Source organism: Calonectris borealis, chromosome 10 (genome assembly GCF_964195595.1).
Source record: "Calonectris borealis chromosome 10, bCalBor7.hap1.2, whole genome shotgun sequence".
In the NCBI taxonomy this organism is placed as follows: domain Eukaryota; kingdom Metazoa; phylum Chordata; class Aves; order Procellariiformes; family Procellariidae; genus Calonectris; species Calonectris borealis.
This window is the reverse complement of record NC_134321.1, coordinates 5614598-5635767: the sequence shown is the minus strand read 5'-3', so window position 1 is coordinate 5635767 and position 21170 is coordinate 5614598. Positions and strand designations below refer to the sequence as shown.

The 21170-nt window shown below is 43.7% G+C and overlaps 1 protein-coding gene across 17 annotated transcripts in view; it reads right to left on the bottom strand.

The window, feature by feature from the left end:
• FOXP1 (forkhead box P1) overlaps positions 1-21170 on the bottom strand; it is a 389271-nt gene that overhangs the window by 50793 nt on the left and 317308 nt on the right. For all 17 annotated transcript variants that reach the window (XM_075158627.1, XM_075158622.1, XM_075158623.1 and 14 more), the window contains 2 exons: positions 18317-18476; positions 11931-12135 (listed from right to left, as the gene is read on the bottom strand). In XM_075158627.1, the coding sequence (XP_075014728.1) occupies positions 11931-12135; positions 18317-18476 (365 nt within the window). The remainder of the gene's footprint in view (positions 1-11930; positions 12136-18316; positions 18477-21170) is intronic.

Sequence of the window (21170 nt, the reverse complement as noted above, 5' to 3'; positions counted from 1 at the left end):
GGGCCAACGGTCTTTGCCAAAACACTGGGGGAAGTTAGTGTTGTAGAGAAGCATCCTTGATTTTTCTATTACGGTTATGAAGCATCTGCTCACGTTCTAACGGTGCGGAGAACATGCCTGAGCCACCTGCACGCTGAAAAAATCAATATGACGTCTCCTGCCTTCCTCTTGGAAGGGGTCTCAGCAGAGCACCCACGGAAACTGCAGAATTGCCTTTTTTTTTTTTAATTTTATTTTATTTCTCAGGGGCAACGGAAAGCGACCTCATCTTTGCCAGCTGCCATGAAACCGATGTCGGTGTACAGTCCAGGCAGGAGCACGGGGCTCAGTCTCACACCACATTCCCCCCGGGTCTGACGTGGATAGCAGAGCCATCGAGGCAAAATGCCACGATTTTGGTCCTGTACAGGAGGAGGAGAGACACAACTGGGAACCAACACAGGTCTCCCGTATTCGTGACTGCCCAGTGAGCTCTAAAGCTCATCGAAAGGCACCGACGGAATAAAGTTGGTGGAAATGTCACGATTCTCTGAGTCGGAAACACTCGCTGTATTTGATTTAAAATCAAAACGGAAGCAGTAATGATTAAATCCTTGTACCAACTGTACTCGAATGCAAGGTTCCTGCCTTCATGACAAAATCAATTGAATAAAGATGTGTTTTGCAGTGAAGTTACACTGGTACAAATCCCTCTGAATTCTTACTAAGGTGGCTTAGCACCTCTTTTCTCTAAACTGTGAATTTAAAAAACCCCAATAATTTAAAAAAATAATAAAATTTTAAAAATCAATAAAAGTATTAAGCCATATATTGAAATGGATTACTTCTAGATATTCATGCTTCCGTCCAAGCCTCAGTAACTGCCCAGAAAGCAGGTATTTGATCTGAACAGAGAATTGTCTGAGCAGGGTAAATGCCTCTCCACCGCTGGATAAAGCTTAGCAGAGGGCTGTGGGTCTTCGGGAGAGGTGGCATTTGATGTGCGTGGCCAGTGGAGTGGCCAGCTCTAGGAAGAGCTGCCTTGCATATTTTTGGATGCTTTTTTTAAGCTCTGTTTCTCCCGATCCTCAGTACTTCAGTCCACGTCCGGACCGAGGACTAGAAGAAGCTCATGTTTTACATCAAGCCCTATTGGAAGTAACAGGAATGGTATATTACATTTTAAATGACTACACCAATTTAAGACAAATCAGGTTAAAACTGCAGCCTACAGGCTGAAATCCTGTCTTCTAATCGGTATGTGCTAACTTGTAGTATAAGAAAGAAAAAAAAAAAAAGCAGAGCCGTAGCATCACTGTTGTAACACAAGGCCAGCAATGCACCCCGAATCACTGCCCCCCATCCTTACGCCTCTTGGGGCACTAATTCTCCAAATGCCTGTTGCAAGGAGAGCGCATTTGCAGCAAGACTAAGCTAAAATCTGGCTAACATTCCCCTTCTCTTCTACCCCCATCCCCGCTGCAAAGAGTATAACCAGACTGGGTAATTATACGCATCATCTTCTGGTTTTGATCCATGCACTGATGGTTTGGATTATTAATCAACATTATGACCCTCCAGCACTCTGAAAGTACTACGTACTTCTTCTAGAGGCACCCGCTCTTCCAACCCGGCAGCAGAACTGCCACGGGGCTCGGCCAGCCACTGCCCTACATCCTTTGCTCGGAGGGATGGAACATATTTCTAGACCATTTAAAAGAAATGCCCATTGCAAAAAACCCAGTATTGAATCCATCACTTCTCTCAGGTGGAAGTTCCATTCCTGCACTTGAATTAACGAGTTTCTCTACTATTTAAACTCCTATTTTTTATTTCAGCCTTGTGCCTAGGTACTGTAGTGAAAAGTACATCAAATATACCCAGACGCACATGATTTGAAACGCTGGATTTTAAATTCCAGCACTGCCAACTAATGAGAACAATTTTTTCCCTCTTCTTCTTTGTAGCATCACTTCATGTACTTACATACCATAATCACATCCTCCTAGAGCCTCTATTTTTCCAGGGTGTAGATCTTTAATTCCCTTTAATCTGTCTTCATAGCCTATTCCCTCCAACTCCTTTATCGTCCTAGCTGCTCTCCTCTGTATTTGCTCCAGCTTCTCTTTATCCTTTCTGCAGGAGAGTGGCCAATTGTACATCACACTCTCAATGTGGTTTAACTGGTTCTGCATAAAGCAGAACAGGAAAAAAGGAGGACTCGGATGCAACTCGCATGTTTATGCCTCCCATGACTGCATTTACCTTTTTAACTAAGACACGGCACAGTGTCCCACCTTAATTTCTCAACCCCGATTATGCCTCAGCCATTTCCCACACAACCGATGCTGAGCAGCTGACGTGTCACGTCAAACCGGCAGTTTGGAATTTTTATTTCCTAGCTGGGCTACTTTCTACTTATCCCTGCTAAATCTCATTTTATTCCTCTCTGAACAGCCTCCTAATTTATTCAGATGAAAACGGATTGATACAGTATCTTAGTTTAACTAGAAAAAAATGTCATCCTACCACTTTCTTGGGCTTTGGGGGGGGGTTCTGTTGGTTTTCGGGGTTTTTTGTGGGTTTTTTTTTGTTTGGTTAGTTTGGTTTTGGTTTGTTTTTTTCTTTTTTTTACCCGACTTTCAGCACAGCAATCCCATCCCTCTTACGCACCCAACTGTACGGCAGAGGGAGGTGGCAATGGCAAGGCTTTGGCCCTGATTCAGCAACACTTTTATGAACACGCGCAACTTTAAAAACATAGGATTAGACCTTGGACTTCACCAAGACCGAGGTGTAAAATTACAAAAGTACATATATACTTTGTAAAAAGATCCTGTTTGCCAACCTTATTTTACTGTAATTTATATTCTGTTGTTACATTTAAATTTATAGTAAAAGAAAACACTGAGAAACAAGATCTATTCTTGTTTAACAAAATTATATTCTGTTACATTTAGAGTTGAGGCAAGTCTTTCACCCTTATATAAACCGGCGGTACGTCAACAAATATGATTAACAGGGATCATTCACGTCAGTACTTTTCACCCCGACCCACAGGCCCAACACAACCACGCAGAAGGTGACGGTCACATCACACAGCCTGGCAGCTCGCTGGGCGAGCCCGCACCCACCGCACAGCCCTGCCGCAGCTGGGAAGGTGCCTTTGGGAAAACGTTTGTAAAAAAATAATTCGGATAAAGAATGGCTCCATGGGAGAAATACAGTTAAAGCACTGAATTCTCTCTGCCACATGCTTTCTCTCCAAAGAATGCTATTTAAAAAAGCACTAGAATGGAGAGGACACAAGCCTGCTTCCCCAGGGAAGCGTGCTGAATCATACAGGTAGTGTAAATATCATATGCTGCTGCAGGTGCTAGGCGGTCTATTTGTTTGTGTTTACTGAAAGGCATAACAAATAGTCACACTAAAACAGAACAACATTTGGCATTGGAATGATAGATACCGGAGCAGCCATAAATCACGTTCACTTGTTGAGATTTGAACCGCTGTGCAATGCTAACACTTCAGCCCCCCGTTTTCGGAGAGCCCCTTTGCTGTGATCTGCCCCTTTGCAGGGCAGTGACCAGCTCCTGGCCAGGCAGCATCGCAATGCGTGGTACCGAGGGGCTCAGCATCCTCCCCAAGTACAGCACACCCACAAAAAACCATGCAATGCTGCAAAAAAAAAAAAAAAAAGAAGAAAAAAAAAAGAAAGAAAAAGATAAAAAAAGAAAAAGAAAAGAAAGAAAAAAAAAGACAAAGAAAGAAACAGACTTGCGTGACATATATGGCCAGCTAACATCGTTTACAGCTTTGCAACTTCTGAGTTAATTCACAGTATAAACAACGAGGAAAATGTTTCTTCCGAGCAAGACTTCCTGTAAACTGTTCATTAGAGCGGCGCTGGGCGCGGGGCTGGTGCACCTGCTGATTAACCATGCGCTCCAAGAATAAACAAAAACCGAAGCCAGCGAGATTGTTCTGGAATTTGCTCAGAGCTGATTTTTCTTCCCACATGTTATAAATTGGATTCTACGATAAAACAAACAGCAGAACATAGGTTGCCGAGAGTTAAAATCTACTTTTTACACTACATTGACCACAGCACCCACAGGCACAGCTACAATGTCTTTCTATGAATGGGACAGATTGCCATATGGATGCAGACACTGAACAAGCTGTACAACTCCTGGCGACAAGTGCCTAGGGGACTGTCCTATATTAGCACCACCTGTGCTGTGGAAATTGTGCTCTGTGTATGAAATGGTATTTAAGGGCCCATCATGATGTTATTTTTGAGTACACACAAAAAGGAAAATTACAGTTAAAAAGAATTTGCTGGCTAGCAGATCTGTTGCTCAGTTCCCGAGATCGTTTCCCAACGGAATAGTTATCTTCTTTATTCACGCAGCCCAAAATGACAAGCTGCAACACTTATTAGCAGTTTCCCTGCCTGGGCTTATACCATCGTTTCATGAGAAGAATACACTTCATAATACACATATGTCTTTCCTGATCACACAGAAGAAATTACAGCCCTCCCACCCTAAGAACACCAGCTATAGGGAAAAACACCCCATGGCATTACACAAACTGCTCCAGCAGCAAGCAATGCCACGTAAATTTTCCTTGGGCTGCTTCCCCCACCCCTCAATGTGCAGCAGGTAGAGCCACAAATCCCCATTACCAAATTTCAATGTGCATCTCACTACTTTGAAAATCTAACCCTGCCTGACTGACAAAAATAGAGCTCCAGATTAGCACAAGATGTCGAGGGAGGGGGGAGAAGGGAAAAGAGATCTGAGCAGTACCTAGCTGCTCTACGAGAAGAGATTTTCCCCTCTCCAAACTGCAAGAAAAAAAGGACGCCAAGAAAAAGAAAAGTAAAATAAATTGAATTAAAGAAAAACAGTTGTAAAGTGAACATTACAACCTGGGAAAAATGATGTCATTTTATTGAGAAACTCATTTTTTTCCATTAAACCACAGTGAAACGGATAGAGTTTATACAGCTTAATGGTGGAGTTTTACTTTGAATGCTACTCAATATCTTAGCAGTACGATATAACATGATATAACAGCTGTCACACTAACTGCTCGATTTTTATTGAGCAGCAGAGAAAACAGTCACACAAAAATCACCTAACTTCTCCTCTACTTTTATGGCATTTTCAAGGGTGTTTCTTTTCCACTCTCAGGCTGTGATACGTATGATAAAAAAATAACACAGCTCTTCATTAGCTCCCTGCACAGCTCTTTAGGATAGTCAGATCTCCCGAGCAAACGCTGAGGAAGGACAACTTGCACACAGGAGGAAATAAAAAGAAACAGGAATCCACGGTGCAGTAAAACAGAAACAGGTCCCTTTTTAAGACTACTACATAAACACCTCTAATAAAAGAAGAGGACAAATTTTCATTGGACTTTAAGTATTTAGACAGGAATGTTTTAGTAAAAGTTTAACTGCAAAGTGCATGCAATTAACAGAAAGCCATCAGCTATTTCTCTGGTATGTAAAAATAGCATTAAGCTGTATTAAATGCACGTGTAAGTATCTCAGTTGCAAGAAAAGGGAGGAGATATGCAAAGCGCTCAGATATCAAACAATGATCTGTTGGCCAGATGGAGGAATAAAACAATACATATGCTAAAATTTGGAAAAGTTCTGTTAGGCGTCTGCCAAGGCTCACCCAATCTATTTTAAGTGCTTTTTGATACATTAGCTTAGTGTTTGGAGTTGTACAACTGATGGTTATTACGCGGGACCAGAAAGCAGGGAAGCGTTGGCGTGCAGGAGCTCCCTGATGCCGGGGCGGCTTCCCGAGGACGGCGAAGTGTCAAACACTTATTCAGCAAAGGGCCACACCAAGTAATCACAGACTGGTTAACTTTCCATCTTTTGTAGGGAAAAATAAGTAAAATAAACTAGAAACAGTGTTCCAGGGTTTAGCGAAACAATTAATTGAAAAGCATAACTCGATCGAAGAGCTCCCAGGCGGCCCGAGGAGCAGGCGGTACCGTACCACTGATTTAGCAGAAGGTTTCTGGAAAACGCGAGTGCCGCGGCAGACGGTAGGTGCGGGCAACGCAAAGGACGCTACACACCCAAATTTGAAAAGCACTAACAATAAAAACTGCCTGATAAGGCTTAAAACTAAAGATTAGCAACTCCAGGTCTGAGTCACGGCTGATATTTTTTCAAAGCTGGTTACACAGAGCAGTGACTCAGACGGGGAGAGCATATAGTAACCGGTGGTGGTTTCTCTGGCAGGGGAGCGAGCGCCGAGGGATCAGGTAGTGGGATGCTTTGGGTCGAATCTGCACGTAATAAACGCAGAGGCCGGGCCGCCACCCTGCTCCGGCTGTCGCAGCATCACCGTCACTGAACAGCCCAACCGGCCTCACAGCCATCACACCCGTAACCAGGTGCAATGAGAAGAAACGCAGCAGCCACGTAGAGAGCGGGATGGGTTATCGGATACGCAGCTGGGCATCCGGGCTCGGCTCGAGTCTCCAGCTCCAACCTGGGAGCTGCATGGAGGCACCCGAGGCTGCTCAGCCCGTGGGTAACAACATAAGGGTCGTGATGGGGTTTGTGTTCCTCCTCCTGGGAGGAAAGACCCCAGCAACACCGATTTCTTAAGGGAGAATGGATTTGAGGTAACCTGATCTAATGAAACTCTGCTGATGACAACGTGTAACGAGCTAAAATCAACTGCACGGAGCAACTGAGAGGAGCCGACAGGGATGAGCAGATTTGATGCTGGCACCAGTGCAGAACGAATGCCAGGGACTACAGGGGAGGCAGGCCAAGAGAGGATCAGGCCCTGGGAGCATATGGACTGCAGGCTGAACTGTTTCATCCCGAGCATTAATAATGGACCAAAGTCCGTAATTCTTAATTGTGCTGAATCTTAATGCCCTCATCTAAGGGCCTTGGGATTTTGATGGAGGATCAGCTGGCATGGAAGATAACAACAGTAAAACACAATGCATTAAGCCCAACCAGCAGATCAGTGGCCGCCACGCCGTTCCTCTCACTTCCCTTCAGAGCCTTCTCCAGACTCCTTTCTCCCACGACGCTGGCAAGAAAAAGTCATTTAAAAATCCCCTTGTTTATCCCATCTATTTTTCCTATGAGATGGCTGCTTGCTTATGTGGAAGGACAAGACTCAAGCATGGTTGGAAAGGCTATGAAGACAACAGGGGACAAACCAGGGATTGCTGGCAGATGGAGACAGGTCTCTTGGACATGCAGCCTTTACCTCCAACTCTTCACCTTACCTCTTGCAAACAGATGCGTTTCCTAAATTAACAGGTCTGGACCTTCATTAACTCACTTGTCTATGTACAAGCTCCTGTACCACCCTGTCGCTGCTGCAGTCGATACAGAACGGTGCCAGGGGATGGGACCCGCACACAGGCGCCCGCGCCGCTCCTCAGCACCCCCAGACCTCCCGGTTCAAGCCCAAGCTGGAGCAACCCCCGCTCACCGCAAAGCGCTGATCAGTTCTGCACCGTTCTGCTTATCCAAACCCACCCACACCGGGAGTATTCCCAAGCACATAGGTTTTGGGATGCCCACTGCTCATCAGGTTATAAAGTTAGTAGTCACCTAAAGCGGCCGGGCATCCACCCGCTTTGTTTTGCTGTTTTTCTTAAGAAAATAATCCAGCTTCTCCCAAGTAAGATGCAGCGGAATGAGATGGAAAGCGAGTACTGTCCTTGACATTTCAAAGCACAGCAGATGCACTTAACTGGCTCCCGTTATTTATTTATTTACTTGTGTAGAGAAAATGCTTGTTACTGAAGAAACCCAAATGCTGATAAGATGATGAGAGGTTTGCATGCTGGTTGATGGTCTCACTTTCGCTTATCCTGAGTGAATATAAGTATCTATAACTAAGTATTTCCCTCAGGGTACTGATGACTGAGGTATGTTTATTGCATTGAGTGAATTTATATATATAATCAGCACAATAAACATTATTAAATTGTCTGAGTAAAATCAAAGCATGAAACACACAGTCAGTGCTGAATTCTAATGATGCTGAATGCCCATGATTGCATGGGGAAAGGATCTTAACAAGCCTTGATTTGAGCTTTGGCATCCGCCTCACAAATCACACGAAATGTTCTCTCTTTAATAGTGCTGAATATTGATAAATGTCTCTGCACGGCACAACAGGGAAGTTGGTCTCTATTGGCAATCTTTACCAAAGTGTGTTTTTTCCTTCTCTACACTCAAGGGTTTACCCTGAATGATTTAATTATAATTTTCCTTGTGTAAGACAAATTAAAGAGGAGAGTAGGAGTGTCATGCCAAAGCAGATTATTTATCTCCTTAACAGATTGCTGTGCACCAAACCCCAGAGCTGCTGCTGCTGCTACTTACAGAAACTGGGCAAAATGTGGGACAAAAGCAGAGATGTAATATACATTTAAAGCCCAAATGAATGAAAGCATTAACCCATTATTTATAGCTGGAATTGTTTCATTCCTGTGGAAGCCATACACACAGAAAGCACACAGAAACCCAGAGCAGCCCCGCGATGCTCCCTGGCCGTGCCCAGGCGCGGAGGATGCCTCCTGCTTTCAAATGTATTCTTGCTTTTCGAACGTCCCAGGATGAGTCTGGCCTGCCGTTTGCTTTTTTGCCATAAAGGAGAACTTTTTCTGTCACTCGGCTGCGAGCACGGCAGCCCCGCAGTGCCACCGGTGACAGCAGAGCTGCGTCCCCGCAGCCTGCGCAGGACTAAAGCTTCGCTGCGCGCAACCGCGAGGCTGGGCCCGTGGCACGGCGACGCGTGGGCACGCCGAGCAGCCAATGACTATTTCTCCTGCTATTTTAAACCCCTTGTTTATAACCGAAATGTGTTTTTACCCAAGACGTATAGCGAAGCTGCTGCTCGCCCGACGACTTTTACGCAGGTGCCTCTGCTGCCGCTGCGGTCAGCCGAGCGCCTCCTGCCTCACCGGTCTCCAGCAGCCTCCCAACCCGACCTGCAGGATCAGGAACCCCATAAAACACAGCCTGAACTGTCCCAGTGACACGTGCCGGAGATGACAGTGACGATAGTAACTCCCACATAACCAACTTGCCTCCTGCAGCCCACTCCTCCTCAAAAGCCCAAGAGGAAGGGGGGGAACACAGCTTTACAGCACGCCCTAAAAGTTAATGTTACCTGTATATGATTATTTATTGCTGCTGGGCAGTCGTTATGATGTGGCTGTGGTTAACTGTTAGGACACGTACAGCTTTTACTATGTGCTTTATACTGTTGTTTAAATCTAAATAAATAGCTCTTTGTTTTATCAGACCAAAGCTAACAGCCAGTTGCACAGAAGGTGCAGGAACGAGACGGGGGGGGGAAGCCACAACCCAAAAACCTGCCCTGGCCAGCCCAAGCTGCGGACTTGCGTGGTGGGAGGCAGAGGGCTGACAGCTCCCTTGTGAGCCCCTCAACAGCCCCATCAGACCCAAGCTGGGCTCGGGACCGCCACCACAAGTCCGCTTGTATTCGCAAGCTCAGTTGTTGGGCTCAACCAGCTGGGTACGAGAACATGCGCAGATTTGTCTCCACGTCTAGCCAAGTCATGCTCCCACCAGACCCGTGATTATTTCTAGTCTTAACCTTTGCGATCAAAAAATGACCAAAACCCTGCTCATGCCTTTGCTCTCTCTTTTGCAAGAACGCTAAAATTTCAGCTTCTGTGGGCTTTCAAATATACATCTGACAGCGGAACACAGCTACTTTTTCTCTTTTCTCACTGCTCACTCACCCCCCCGAACCCCCTGCCTGTAGATAAATACCCTTTCAGGAAGGAAGCCAGTGCAACACATCTCGACAAGAGGAGTTTCTGTGTCATATGAAATCCAGGCAGGCACCACGGTGCCTGATGAGACTGCAACAAAACCCTTAAGTGCATCAGTAGGCATTCTTCTGCGTGTAGTCTCCTGCTCTACTTATGGATAAAGATGTAATTCAATCACTGCAGCAAATGGATGGCATAAACCTTCCACGTACCAAACAGAGGCAAGATAAAGCAAAGTCTGTGGCTCTCTTATTTGTACTCCTAAATATACCTATTTTTGTATTTTGATATTGTAAAGAACTCAATAGATATGTAAGGAAAGTAGTATGGCAAGCTTTAACAATACAGCTATCAATTCAACCACTGAGGATTTAAAGTTTTCTAACCTATAGAGTCTCAAACAATACCTAATTAATTTATTCGGAACTTTACTAATAAAAACATATGTATCGCCTTGTTTGTAAATCCCAATTGCCTCCAGGCCACAATTACAGGACTCAGACATGTGGATTTCCAGTTCTGCTTGACAGCATACTCAGAGAAATTTCTTACTTCGGAACAGATTCCTGTATTTTCACTGCATTTCAAACTTAACAGCAATGGCATACTGTTTCCTCGGTTAGCAGAAAGCATTAGCAGACAGCACATTCCTCCGTTCAGTGAAAGAAGATCCATTTCACTGCATGGGTTTTTGTTTTATATACTTGGTAAGAAAAACATAGATAAAAAATTTATTGGAAAGTCATAAACCCATCTTGTTCAGCTCTATATGCAGCAAAAAGGGAATGTAATTGTTTAATAAACATCAAATTGTTTTTAGTATCCCATGTAAGTCTTCATGAAAACCATGTCCTTGACGCTTACATGCATTATAAATGTATACGCTGATGTTCCCCCACATGTCCTTGCAATGGATATAAAATGATGCCTTACACACACAGCAGTTCTTTCAATTGTGGGTGTGCTCTCCTTTAAAAATCTATCTATTCCCAACAGCACTATTTTCTTAATATTAGAAAGATATAAGAGATATTTATATAGCTTCCCTATCAATCTACTTTCAGACCACCAGAAATATAAACTCTATGGCTTAAAAATTCCATTATCCTCTTTCTAATGAATGAACGGCGGACGGAAAGACAAAGCCATCAGTTTCCATAAAATCCAGCTTTCACTAGTGTCTGCTATAACATTTCTAGATGGGCAAAGGGACTCTCCTGAATGCAAAGAAGCACTGCCCTCCCCGCTGCGCCCACGCTGCTCGCGCGCTCCGGAGACCCTTCTTCTCCTCCTCCTCCGCAGCCGGCAGCGACGCCGAGGCTGCAGCAGGCGCTGGCACCCACGGCCCGAGCTCCTGGGACCGTCTATCTCGCCGTAAGCAAAAGTTATGTTGTTAGGCACGCCTCAGTGAAATCTGGGGGTGTAAAGAAACAAACCTGCAATAAAGCATCCTTTGGAATAAAGCAGAGCCCGCGCCGAGAAGCACGTCAACAGACAACCCCTGATTTAAGCCATTTCGTTTAACAATGCAAGCCTAGCAAGTATAAATTAACTCACACTTTTAAAAGCCAAACACCACCAGTTAGCTAATTTCATCAGCACTTAAAAAAAATCCACTCTGTTTTAGAGAAACCTGGTGAACTCAAGCCTATCCTGTCTTGTGAAAGCAGGTAAATACAGAGTAAAAAAAAAGGCAAACGTGTTAGACGAGATTGGGCACTGAAATTTGGCAGAAAAACGGGTGGTAAAACAGCCCGTACTGACCAACAGATTTTTTTCCTCACCTCCAGCCTGCAAACCCAAAGCACATCAAGAGTAACACCACCCAGGATGCAAAACTCAGAAAAAAACCAGCTTACGCTCTTCACACTTCCCCCAATACGCTTATCCAATGCACTTCTAATTAGCTAATTGTGCCCACATTGATCCAATTAACAAGCCATAAAGATCTGAACAAAAGGAGCATATTCTGCCCAGTGGAGACTCTATTCAACCACGCCAAAATCAGACGGAGCAAGACGTGGAGGACAAAACTGAGGCCAAGGCGGTTGGCCACCGCTCCCAACCATTTCGCCATCATTTCGGCACGCTCTTCGGAGATGCTCACGGGTGGAAACCCCGCCGGCACCTACCTCTCCCGTTTCGGAGTGTGGACCGATAGCTGTCCATTAGTTGAGGCGTGCGGGTTGATGATTAAGGAGGTCTTAGACGGTGCGGAGGAGGAGACGCAGGTGGTGGACAGGTCCAGGCTGCTGTGGTTGTTGCTGGCTGCCTCCTCCGCTGTGTGCGAGCTTGTCACTTCCTTCCAGAGCTGCTGCAGTTCTGTTGGAATCATGCCTGAAACAAACAAATTGGATAATTAAATCAATTAACAGCTAATTCGGCCGTCTTCAAACAGTAATTAAATCAAAGAGTCAGTAAACAAAGCCTAGTGTTAGTTGTGTGTGTTTTTGCGCATGTATTTTTTTTTTTCCCCAGTAACTAAAGGCGAACACTGAACGCTGCACGACTGCTAAATTGTCTGGTGTGACACCTGCAATACCTCTGTGAGGCAAAATCCGGGTGTGGGGCAGGGGGGGCCACACAACAGGACACCCACCCCAAACTCCATGTTAATTACGATTATTTTTTGTAATTAAAATTACAGAGGGCCCATTTCCAGAGTCCCTACTCAGGCAGAAATTGCCCCAAGCTCACAGCAAGGCTGACAGCAAAGGTGGCCAAGGGCTACTCTGCAGTCAGCTGGAGAAATTTACTATTTTTTTTTTAAAACATACTATTTATTTTAATTTTTTCTAAGGAAAGTGAATACTTTCTAACCCGTTTTAAAAAGAAAGGAAGGTCTTGGGAAAAAGAAAACACTCAGCTTTATTATTATGACAACACGAACCACAATATGAATAATTTTGTGCTTAAGTTTTAAATGATGACAAATAGCTTTGTTATTAAATACAGTTTTTATTAATCACTTTTAGACATAAATTATGAATTCATATTGTCTTCCTGAAATGCTTTTCAAATTTTAACAGTCAAATTGATTATACTATGATTATTTCATTAACACACCTATCTTTGTCATTAATTTTGGTTTCTCGAACTGCTCACTTAATTGATGGATGTGTCTACTGAAAAACTGTATAACTTTCTATACAAGTAACACTATTATTACTGTCATTTCTTAGATCAATGCTAATGAGCCATTCAAAAGTAAAATGAAAACATAAAATAAGCTTCAAGAAATAATAAAAAAAAAAAAAATTTTAAATTGTGCCAAAATGGACACCAGGCTTAGGACATCGCATTCAATAAATAAGGCAAGTGACAACTTTGCAAACTCCAGGCTGGAAGGGGAGCCGCGCGCGCCAGCGTGACACGGGCTCGCGCTGAGATCATGCTTTTGGATAAAGCTTATGTTTGTGACATGATCAAACAAGTCAAGTTCCTCTCACTGAAGACTGTTTCAGTGCTCTTTCAGAGAAGGCCATGGGAAAAAATTAGCAGTAGAGACGCATCACTTAAATATTCAGGGGAAAGAAAAATAATAAAAGCCAGTGTCTGTGTGTTTTTAAAGAGGTTTCTCATCACTGTGCTCCCAGATCGTCATTTGGATGACTGTTCATTGTTTCAGCGCATTGTAGCACTGAGCCATCCTAAGGAAACCTGCCATTTTCTGAGCGGATAGCAGCAGCTCACACAGGCATGTACCTCACCAAACCTAAGGTACTGAAATAAAAAAAAAAAAAAAAGAAGGCAGTATGCATTATATTCATTTGAAACACATAATAAAAAATGCCAAGGTCTAAATTTAATTTATTTTTGTCATTTAGAATACAATGGATAGATAATCATCTCAACGTGATCAGCCAAACATCTTTACTTTGCTAAACTGTTAAAGATTTTAATTATGCTAGCTTTGGAGAGCACTGGTCTAATGAGGCGATAGACTCCAGAGAATCTAAGTGGTTAAGAACTGTGAAATGAGTCTGATAGGATTTTTTTATATTCACCGTGGATCGTTTGCATATCAAAGAGGAGTAAATTATTGCACGACAGACCAATAACCTTCCCCGCCTTTCCGAGAGTAGCATTAACAAAAACAGTTGGTCTCCGGTAACGGTTCACTACAAAAAAATGCTAAAATCCTTAAGTATCTGCAATTAATATATATTATGAAAGAGGCTTCAATTTATACATTAAGTGATCAGATATTCTTAGGACACATCCGTTTCTCTAAAGCCACGTCATTTTCCTTTCATCAGACCCAAATGCCAATTACATTTTGATGGATTTTGTCCCAAATGAGCATTTAGTTATTAGACATATTCAATTATTACTTGTCCCCTGAAATTAAACCTCTGAGCAAATTAAACAAAGAAAAAGGTCAGTACACAAGCCTATGTCCTGTTTTGCTGTACCGGGGCTATTATTTTCAAACACCTTGCGAAGTGACAGTGTGGGATGTATTTTTATCTAACACGCTTGACAGGACTGTCTGCGCACTAACAATTACCTGGGAGCACGGCTGACCCTTCCACCACTGTTTACTCAATTGAAACAATAGTGAATAGACTCGTCTGTTGATGATAACATATTGATATGAGACCATATGAGTCGACACCTATTTTTATTTTCCAGAATAAGCAAATAGGGAAAGAATAACTGGCCTTTTTTTTTTTTTTTTTTTTTTTTTTTTGCCACCACCCCCTTATCTGGATTTCTGCAGGTTTTTAATTAAGAGACAGGCTAGCACCCACTCTCTTCTCCTTGGCCTCCTTCTCCCGGTCACTTCTGGATCTACTAATGCTTTATCCCAAGGAAAAGCTTGCAAGTGTTACAGCCGTTAAAATATACATACACATAATATTTATACCTCGCTGTAGATCCTCTAAAAGTCAAGGGGTTTGGTCTAACTTCCTATAGAATATCTATCCTTCCTATATGTAACTCATATTAGCACTAATGACAACTATACTGCATATTGAAAGAAAAATAAAAACCACCCACTGGGGGGGGCAGGGGGGAAATGCTGGAGATAACAAGGAGGATTTCAGGCTGGGTGACATTAAATTAGAGTTAACTGTGATGTCATACGCGTCTGCACACGACCCACTGCTTAAAAATGACCACATCACTGGCATCACTTGATTAATAAAATAGAATTAAAAAAACCCTTCCTCCTCCTTCCCCAAATTTAGTTCTTTTAGAATAATTCTGGAGAGAATTCCTAACTAGCCTGTCAAACTGGGCAGCGGAAAGGTACGCTCATTACTCATCCGGCAAAATGGTTAAATAAAATAATAGAACAAATGGTAAAAGCAAGTCAAATAGATCCACGAGCACTTGCAATAAATTATGTAATTTACCATTTAACAGTTTCATTTTAACAGCGAGAGCTAAATTTTAAGTCAGATTCCCAGAACTGCGCTGCAATTACCCGAGATCGCTACTGCTGGTGCTGCAACTTCATACGTACGGTAACGGGATTTAGACCTGAAACTGCCAAATCGACGGGAGCAATCAGGCACCCAGATGTCTCAGTCCTATTATTTTCACTCACTGGTGATCTGAAGTGTGATTTGCAGTTTCATTTTGCAGACACTAAAGATCTAGCTCTCGCAGCTCAGAACACTGCTGAAATTTGGTTTATTTTTAAATTGCTACTATGTGCAGATGTAAAATCTAGATTATAGATGTGTCTAAATACAAAGCAGAAAAGATTACACAAATATAACATTAAAGGATGTGCTATTTTGTGTAAGACAATAGGCAAGCACTAAAAACTAGAATGAAACTAAAATACAGCTTTAAACAATGTATTAGTTCTAAAAACATAACAAAAAAACCACTTATGAAGTAGCATTCTCTCCTTAGAAACATTTATTACTATTACAGATACTTAAGAATAAAAGCAAAATGCTTTTAACCGAATTCATAGCTACATTTACTAGAGGGATGATTTTTTTTTTATATGCACATTTCCAGTATTTGTCTCAGTCTTGCAAACTGCTCTGAAAACAGAAGGGCATGATAGATGTAATTTTTTTTTTTTTTTTTTTTAAATAAGAAGTGTACCTTACCAATTATTTTAAACTATAGCCCTAGCTCTTCATTGCATTTTTCAGGACAACTAGTCCCCTTCATTATGAAAGGAAATGTAGGCACAGGTTTAAAAAATGTATGTTGTGGGGACAGTTGACAGATTACTGCTCACGGAACTCAATTTCCCAACCCCAGGTATCAGCGGCTCAAAGACAAACAGAGTTGCTCAACCTCTTTGTGTCCTTGTACCTCCATACCCAGGTGACCATGTTCAAGCAAGCAGAAAGTTGATTTAAACCTCATAATGACATCAGTTTTAAGCCATCGTCTCTCTGATAAAAAAAAATAAAATATCGTGCTGTATTGCAACCTGCCTGAATCCTCAAGTTACTCTTTCCTCCCGCCGCCGAGCCCCCGGCTCCAGCCACCCCCGGCGCCCGCAGCTCATTTCCCTGCAAGAACCAGCCCTTTCTGCTCGTGTCGTCCCCAGCGTGCAAGTCGGCACCCCTTAGGTTTTAAATACGCTTCTCCGCGAGGACTAATAGTTACACTACCCTGCTAACCATATCAATCAATGCCACGACTGCTGAATTACCTACTGGTGTCTCCGATGTGTTACCGCACAGATTACACTTCATGCATCACCACATTCATTTCTTTCACATTACACATGAGCGTGTCTTGTCACTGCCCAATTGCCCTCCTTTGGACAGCTTAACTGATGTACTATACAATGAACCTTACCGAGCAAACTTAATAGTATAGGAGCTGTGGGAAAAATTAGAAAGGTTGAAGCTTGAGTCCGGTGGGTGTGTGGGAACAGCCTGGGATGCTTCCAACAATAAATCTGAAGTGTAATTAATGCACGTTGCAACATTTTGCAAGTATAAATGGCGTTTCGTCTACATGCCCTTTTTCCTGGACTCGTTTCGTGCCTTCTCCCCATCACACCGCGCATCGACGGTGCCTGACCGACTACCACCCCAGGCCTGATCCTGAGCTCCCAGCCCTCCCGCCCACCTGCCTCCGACCCACGCACAGGACTCGTCTAGACCAGGTGTTCAGCTCTGGGATGCTGGAAAGCTAAACCGAGCCTTGCAGAGGGAGGTGGCAGGTCCCCAAAAGCTTACCCTCTCAAGACCGCAGTTAGGTGCTCAAATACCTTTGTGGGTCCGGCAAAAATAAGCCTAAATAAACCCTGCCAGCCACCTGGCAAAGCAGACTCCACTCCCCAGTTTTGTCTCCCTTTATCCATACAAGTTAATATTCACCAGCCGCCTCGCTCTCCTTTTGCAGCTACACAGAAAAAAGGCGGGTGAAGAACTGAAGCAATTTTGTCCCGTCCCCCCCATTTAGCTGAATGGAAACTCATGATATGGTTTAGCACTAGTAGCAGCCCTAAGGCTGCTTTGAAGAGCCCAAATCGTTCAACCTGAGCTGACTCAAGCTGTTGAGGTGGATGTTTAAATTTATTACGGGGCAAGGGAAGGAAAAGGCATGATTATTCAGAAATGCCAGCACCATGGTTGAAAGACCTGGTCTTCCCTGAGCCATGCCAACTTGGAACAATCTGCCTTAATCACCGCAGCCAGCTCAGGCAAGTCTGTTAAAAAGTCCCAAGGCTTGCAGAGAAACCCAGTTTAAAACAAAAATAATAAATTCAAGCCAGAGGAAAAGAGAGAATAAAAACCCCGGGTTATAATCACTGTCAGAAGTATTTAAGTAGTTATTGCTTTCAATGTATCAATATCTTAAAAAAAAAAAGTACAAATAGGGATTTCAGCAAAACAGTTAACTCCTTGCAGAGGGCAGGACTGAATAAAGACGTAGGAGGATCCAATTGTCAGTAACACCATTAAAAGTAAATGGAGTTAATCCCAGTTTGCCTCAGTGTGGAGGGAGGAATGAAGTTATGATGCACACAGGCAGTAAACGAAGGCCGTGCGAGCAGGCTCGGAGGGCAGACACGGCCACCTCTCCCGCTCAGCTCCAGCGATGGACAATCACATTTCCACAGTTCGGCAGCCTGCGGATCAGAGCTCCTCTGCGCCGGCTCCTCGCCGGGCTGGAACCAGACAGGGCCCCAAATAACAGATTAAAAAAGGAAAAGCTGCTCTCACACTCTCCTTAGCCATGAACCCAGCACCCAGAATCGATTAAGATGCCTCCCGTGAAGGATTTCAAGCTCAGATCAGTACAACCAGCAGCTTCAAGTCCACCAGACCGGCTATAGCTGTGCAAATTGAATCCGAACTCCAAACCGCCCGCTCCCGCTAGCCAGAGCGGTCCACGACTTCAGTGTTGCCCTTCCCAAAAAACATCTTTATAATTCCCACCCTGCCTGTCAGGATTTTTCTGTGCTTATTATTTCATGAGCCTATGAGATCTCTCTCTCTCTTCCTGAGTGACAATTTTCTGTGCGTGTGCGCGCCTGCTATCTCTTTGCCAGCCAGCCGGCAGCTCCCAAACCCTCACCTACCTTGTGCAAGGGGTTGCAAAGGCAGAGTAGGCTGGCCAGGCTGGATCGTTAGCAGCCCCTGACGCTGCAAAGACAGGAGGTGCTGCTGTTGCAACTGCTGCATCTGTAAGAGTTGCTGCTGGAAGGCCAACTGCTGCGTAGCCACCTGCTGTTGCTGGGGCTGGAAAAGAAAAGAAAGAAAAAAAAACAAAAATGCACATTTGTCAATACAGAGCGAAGCATTAAAGAGGATCTACAGGGCTCCTCGTCTTGGCACACTTCAACTTCTGATCGCAGTCACCCGGTATCAAGGCAAGCTAGCGAGCCCACCACCCCATATCAAAGACCCCAAGGCACGCTTAGGTGCTAGAGCTAACCACAGGGCTGCAGTCAATTCCCACCTCCAGCGGTTACTTTCATCCTACCTAAACCCCTCCTGCCATCCCAATTAAAAATGTATGCAGCGTTTCTTGGTCCACGTGGTCGTGTTTTACCCCAGAAGTGGCTGCGTTTCAGTGGTGGGTAAAGCAAACGCTGCTGGCAGCTGTGAAAAGTCCTGGGTAATTCTTTGAGGCAAAGAACATGTACAACATGAGAATTGCACCACACGATCACATCACACTTCGATGTAATGAAAAACAACCCCGCGCTGTGCTCTGTTTGCTCATGCAAGGGTTGTCTCAACTATTAAGGCAATACGACTGGCTTAATTTATGGTATTTTATACTTACTCTCTCTCTTATTCATCCATCAAGCCCCACAACACTTTCTGTTACGTTCGGAATTATTCTGTGCTGTATTTAAGGCTGCTACTTCTGCACTTTGAAAATTTTAATTATTCTCACTAGAAAGAAGATGGAGTTGCTTTACTCCACAGGGATGTGAACCTTGAACCTTCGAGGTGTAAAAGAACATGTTGCTTTTCTCACTACTGTACCCAGAGAAGCTTTTAACTACTCTGTTTATCACTTCTGACATAAATAAATGAGAAAAAATCAGACCTTTGAAGAAGAAAAACTTCATCTAATATTGTTAATTAGCCATGACAAACGATGAAATAACATTGTAAATCTTTCATAGAAACAGCCACTAGATTTTAATTACACACATTCATAATTTAGCAAACAACATCTTACTTGAATGTGAGTGTTTAATATGTACAGTACTCCAGGCTTCAGAGTCCTTAATTTTGTTCAGTTAAGGAAGCCTCTAGGTTTTGCTTCCATGCTCATCTTGTATTTTATTTGCTTTGTTCTTTAAAATCCATGAAAGGCTTTGCATTTTGATAAATATCTTTTTATTTGTTGTACAATGACAGGAGGAAAACTTTTGTTGTGTAAAACATCAATACATCATGCCAGTGTTTAGCAGTTCCTTGTGCTAGCCAAAAAAAATTAATGTAGATTTCCTTAGTAATTATCTGAGTGATAGAAAGATAATACAGTGCAGTAGTACAATAAATAGAAGGAAATTATCTAATATCCCTAATCTGCTAGGAATCATATCAAGGTGGAGGTCTTATACACATTATGGCTAACAATTACGGAAAGAAAATTAACTCTTACAAAACTGCGTACTTTCACAAACAAACCCCAGCCAGATCCCAAGCTTGTTGTCGCCCTTCCTTGACACCGAGCCAGTGGACCACTGGCCCCATTCCCTGCTGGTGTCAAGCAGGGAAAAAAAAACCCACCGGAGCTGCCGGAGCGGGACTGGCGGACCCCAGCCAGGGGTTCGGCCCCCGCCTTCTTGTACCACCATGTCCCACCGACCTTAATACCGCAACCAACTCTATACCCACGGCTGTACTGGCAGGAAAGCTCATTTATCTTCTTTCCAAAGAAAATCTAGGACTTTGAGAACACAGTTAAACAAATAGGTGTTTAGATATTCTGAAACTCGGAGAGTTCTCCTTTCTTTGCAACAGCTTGCTCGGACAGATCCACTTGCTCAACTATTTGCAACAGCACCGGACGAATGCAAGCCCCAGCAACAGCTCTATTAAGAGTTAAAGGAATGTTTGCCTCCATAAATATTCATTTTCTAAATATAAATACTTAATATATTTTTATATGTATATATAATAAATGGTATTACATAAAAGTCTAGTTACAGTGAGCTGTGTTTTACCTATTTGCCATCTAAGCGTAAAGTTCGCATTTTTTTTAAAAAAAAAAAAACCCTTTACATAAATCGACTGATGCCCGTTTGGTTGTCTTCTCAGCTATCCTAAGAAAAGCTCTTGAACACTCTCTACTTTGAAAAGCCAGGATATAAAAGTATACAAGGCCCATTGTCCAAGAAAGAATTTAAAAGCAAGACACGTTGCCAAACTGCGCTCCCCACCCAGTTACCAAACACAGGATACAAGGCAGTTTGTTTACTTCTCACAATTGAATGCATACAAAAAAGGTCTCAGTGCAGTCCCGTTGTCAGGTCAGTAGTCAGTGTTAAAATGCTGAAATATCCTGATAAAACTTGCATTTTTGATCCCCTCCCTAAAGCTTCTGTCAAAGGTCTGTTTTCCTTTCTTAGGTTACTCCCTACTGCCTAACATAAACTGTCACAACTGCCGGAGGACAAACGGCCCTGTTCGGAAAACAACCCCGCTCCGTCCAGCGCCGCGGCACCCAGCGGGATCCTCCTCCGAAGCCCCCCGTGCCTGGGGGGGACGCGGCTCTGCCGGGGGGGAGGCAGCCCCCGGGCGCAGGGCTGCCATCTCGCCCCGGCGCCTCCCGCTCCCGCCACGGGCACTGGGCAACGCTCGCCGCCCTCCAGCAAAACCCACCAGAACCCTCGCTGGGGTCCGTCTGCCAGCCTGCCTGGGGGCCGGATCCCTTTTACCAGGGGGGCTCGGGAGATGCGTTGTGTTTTT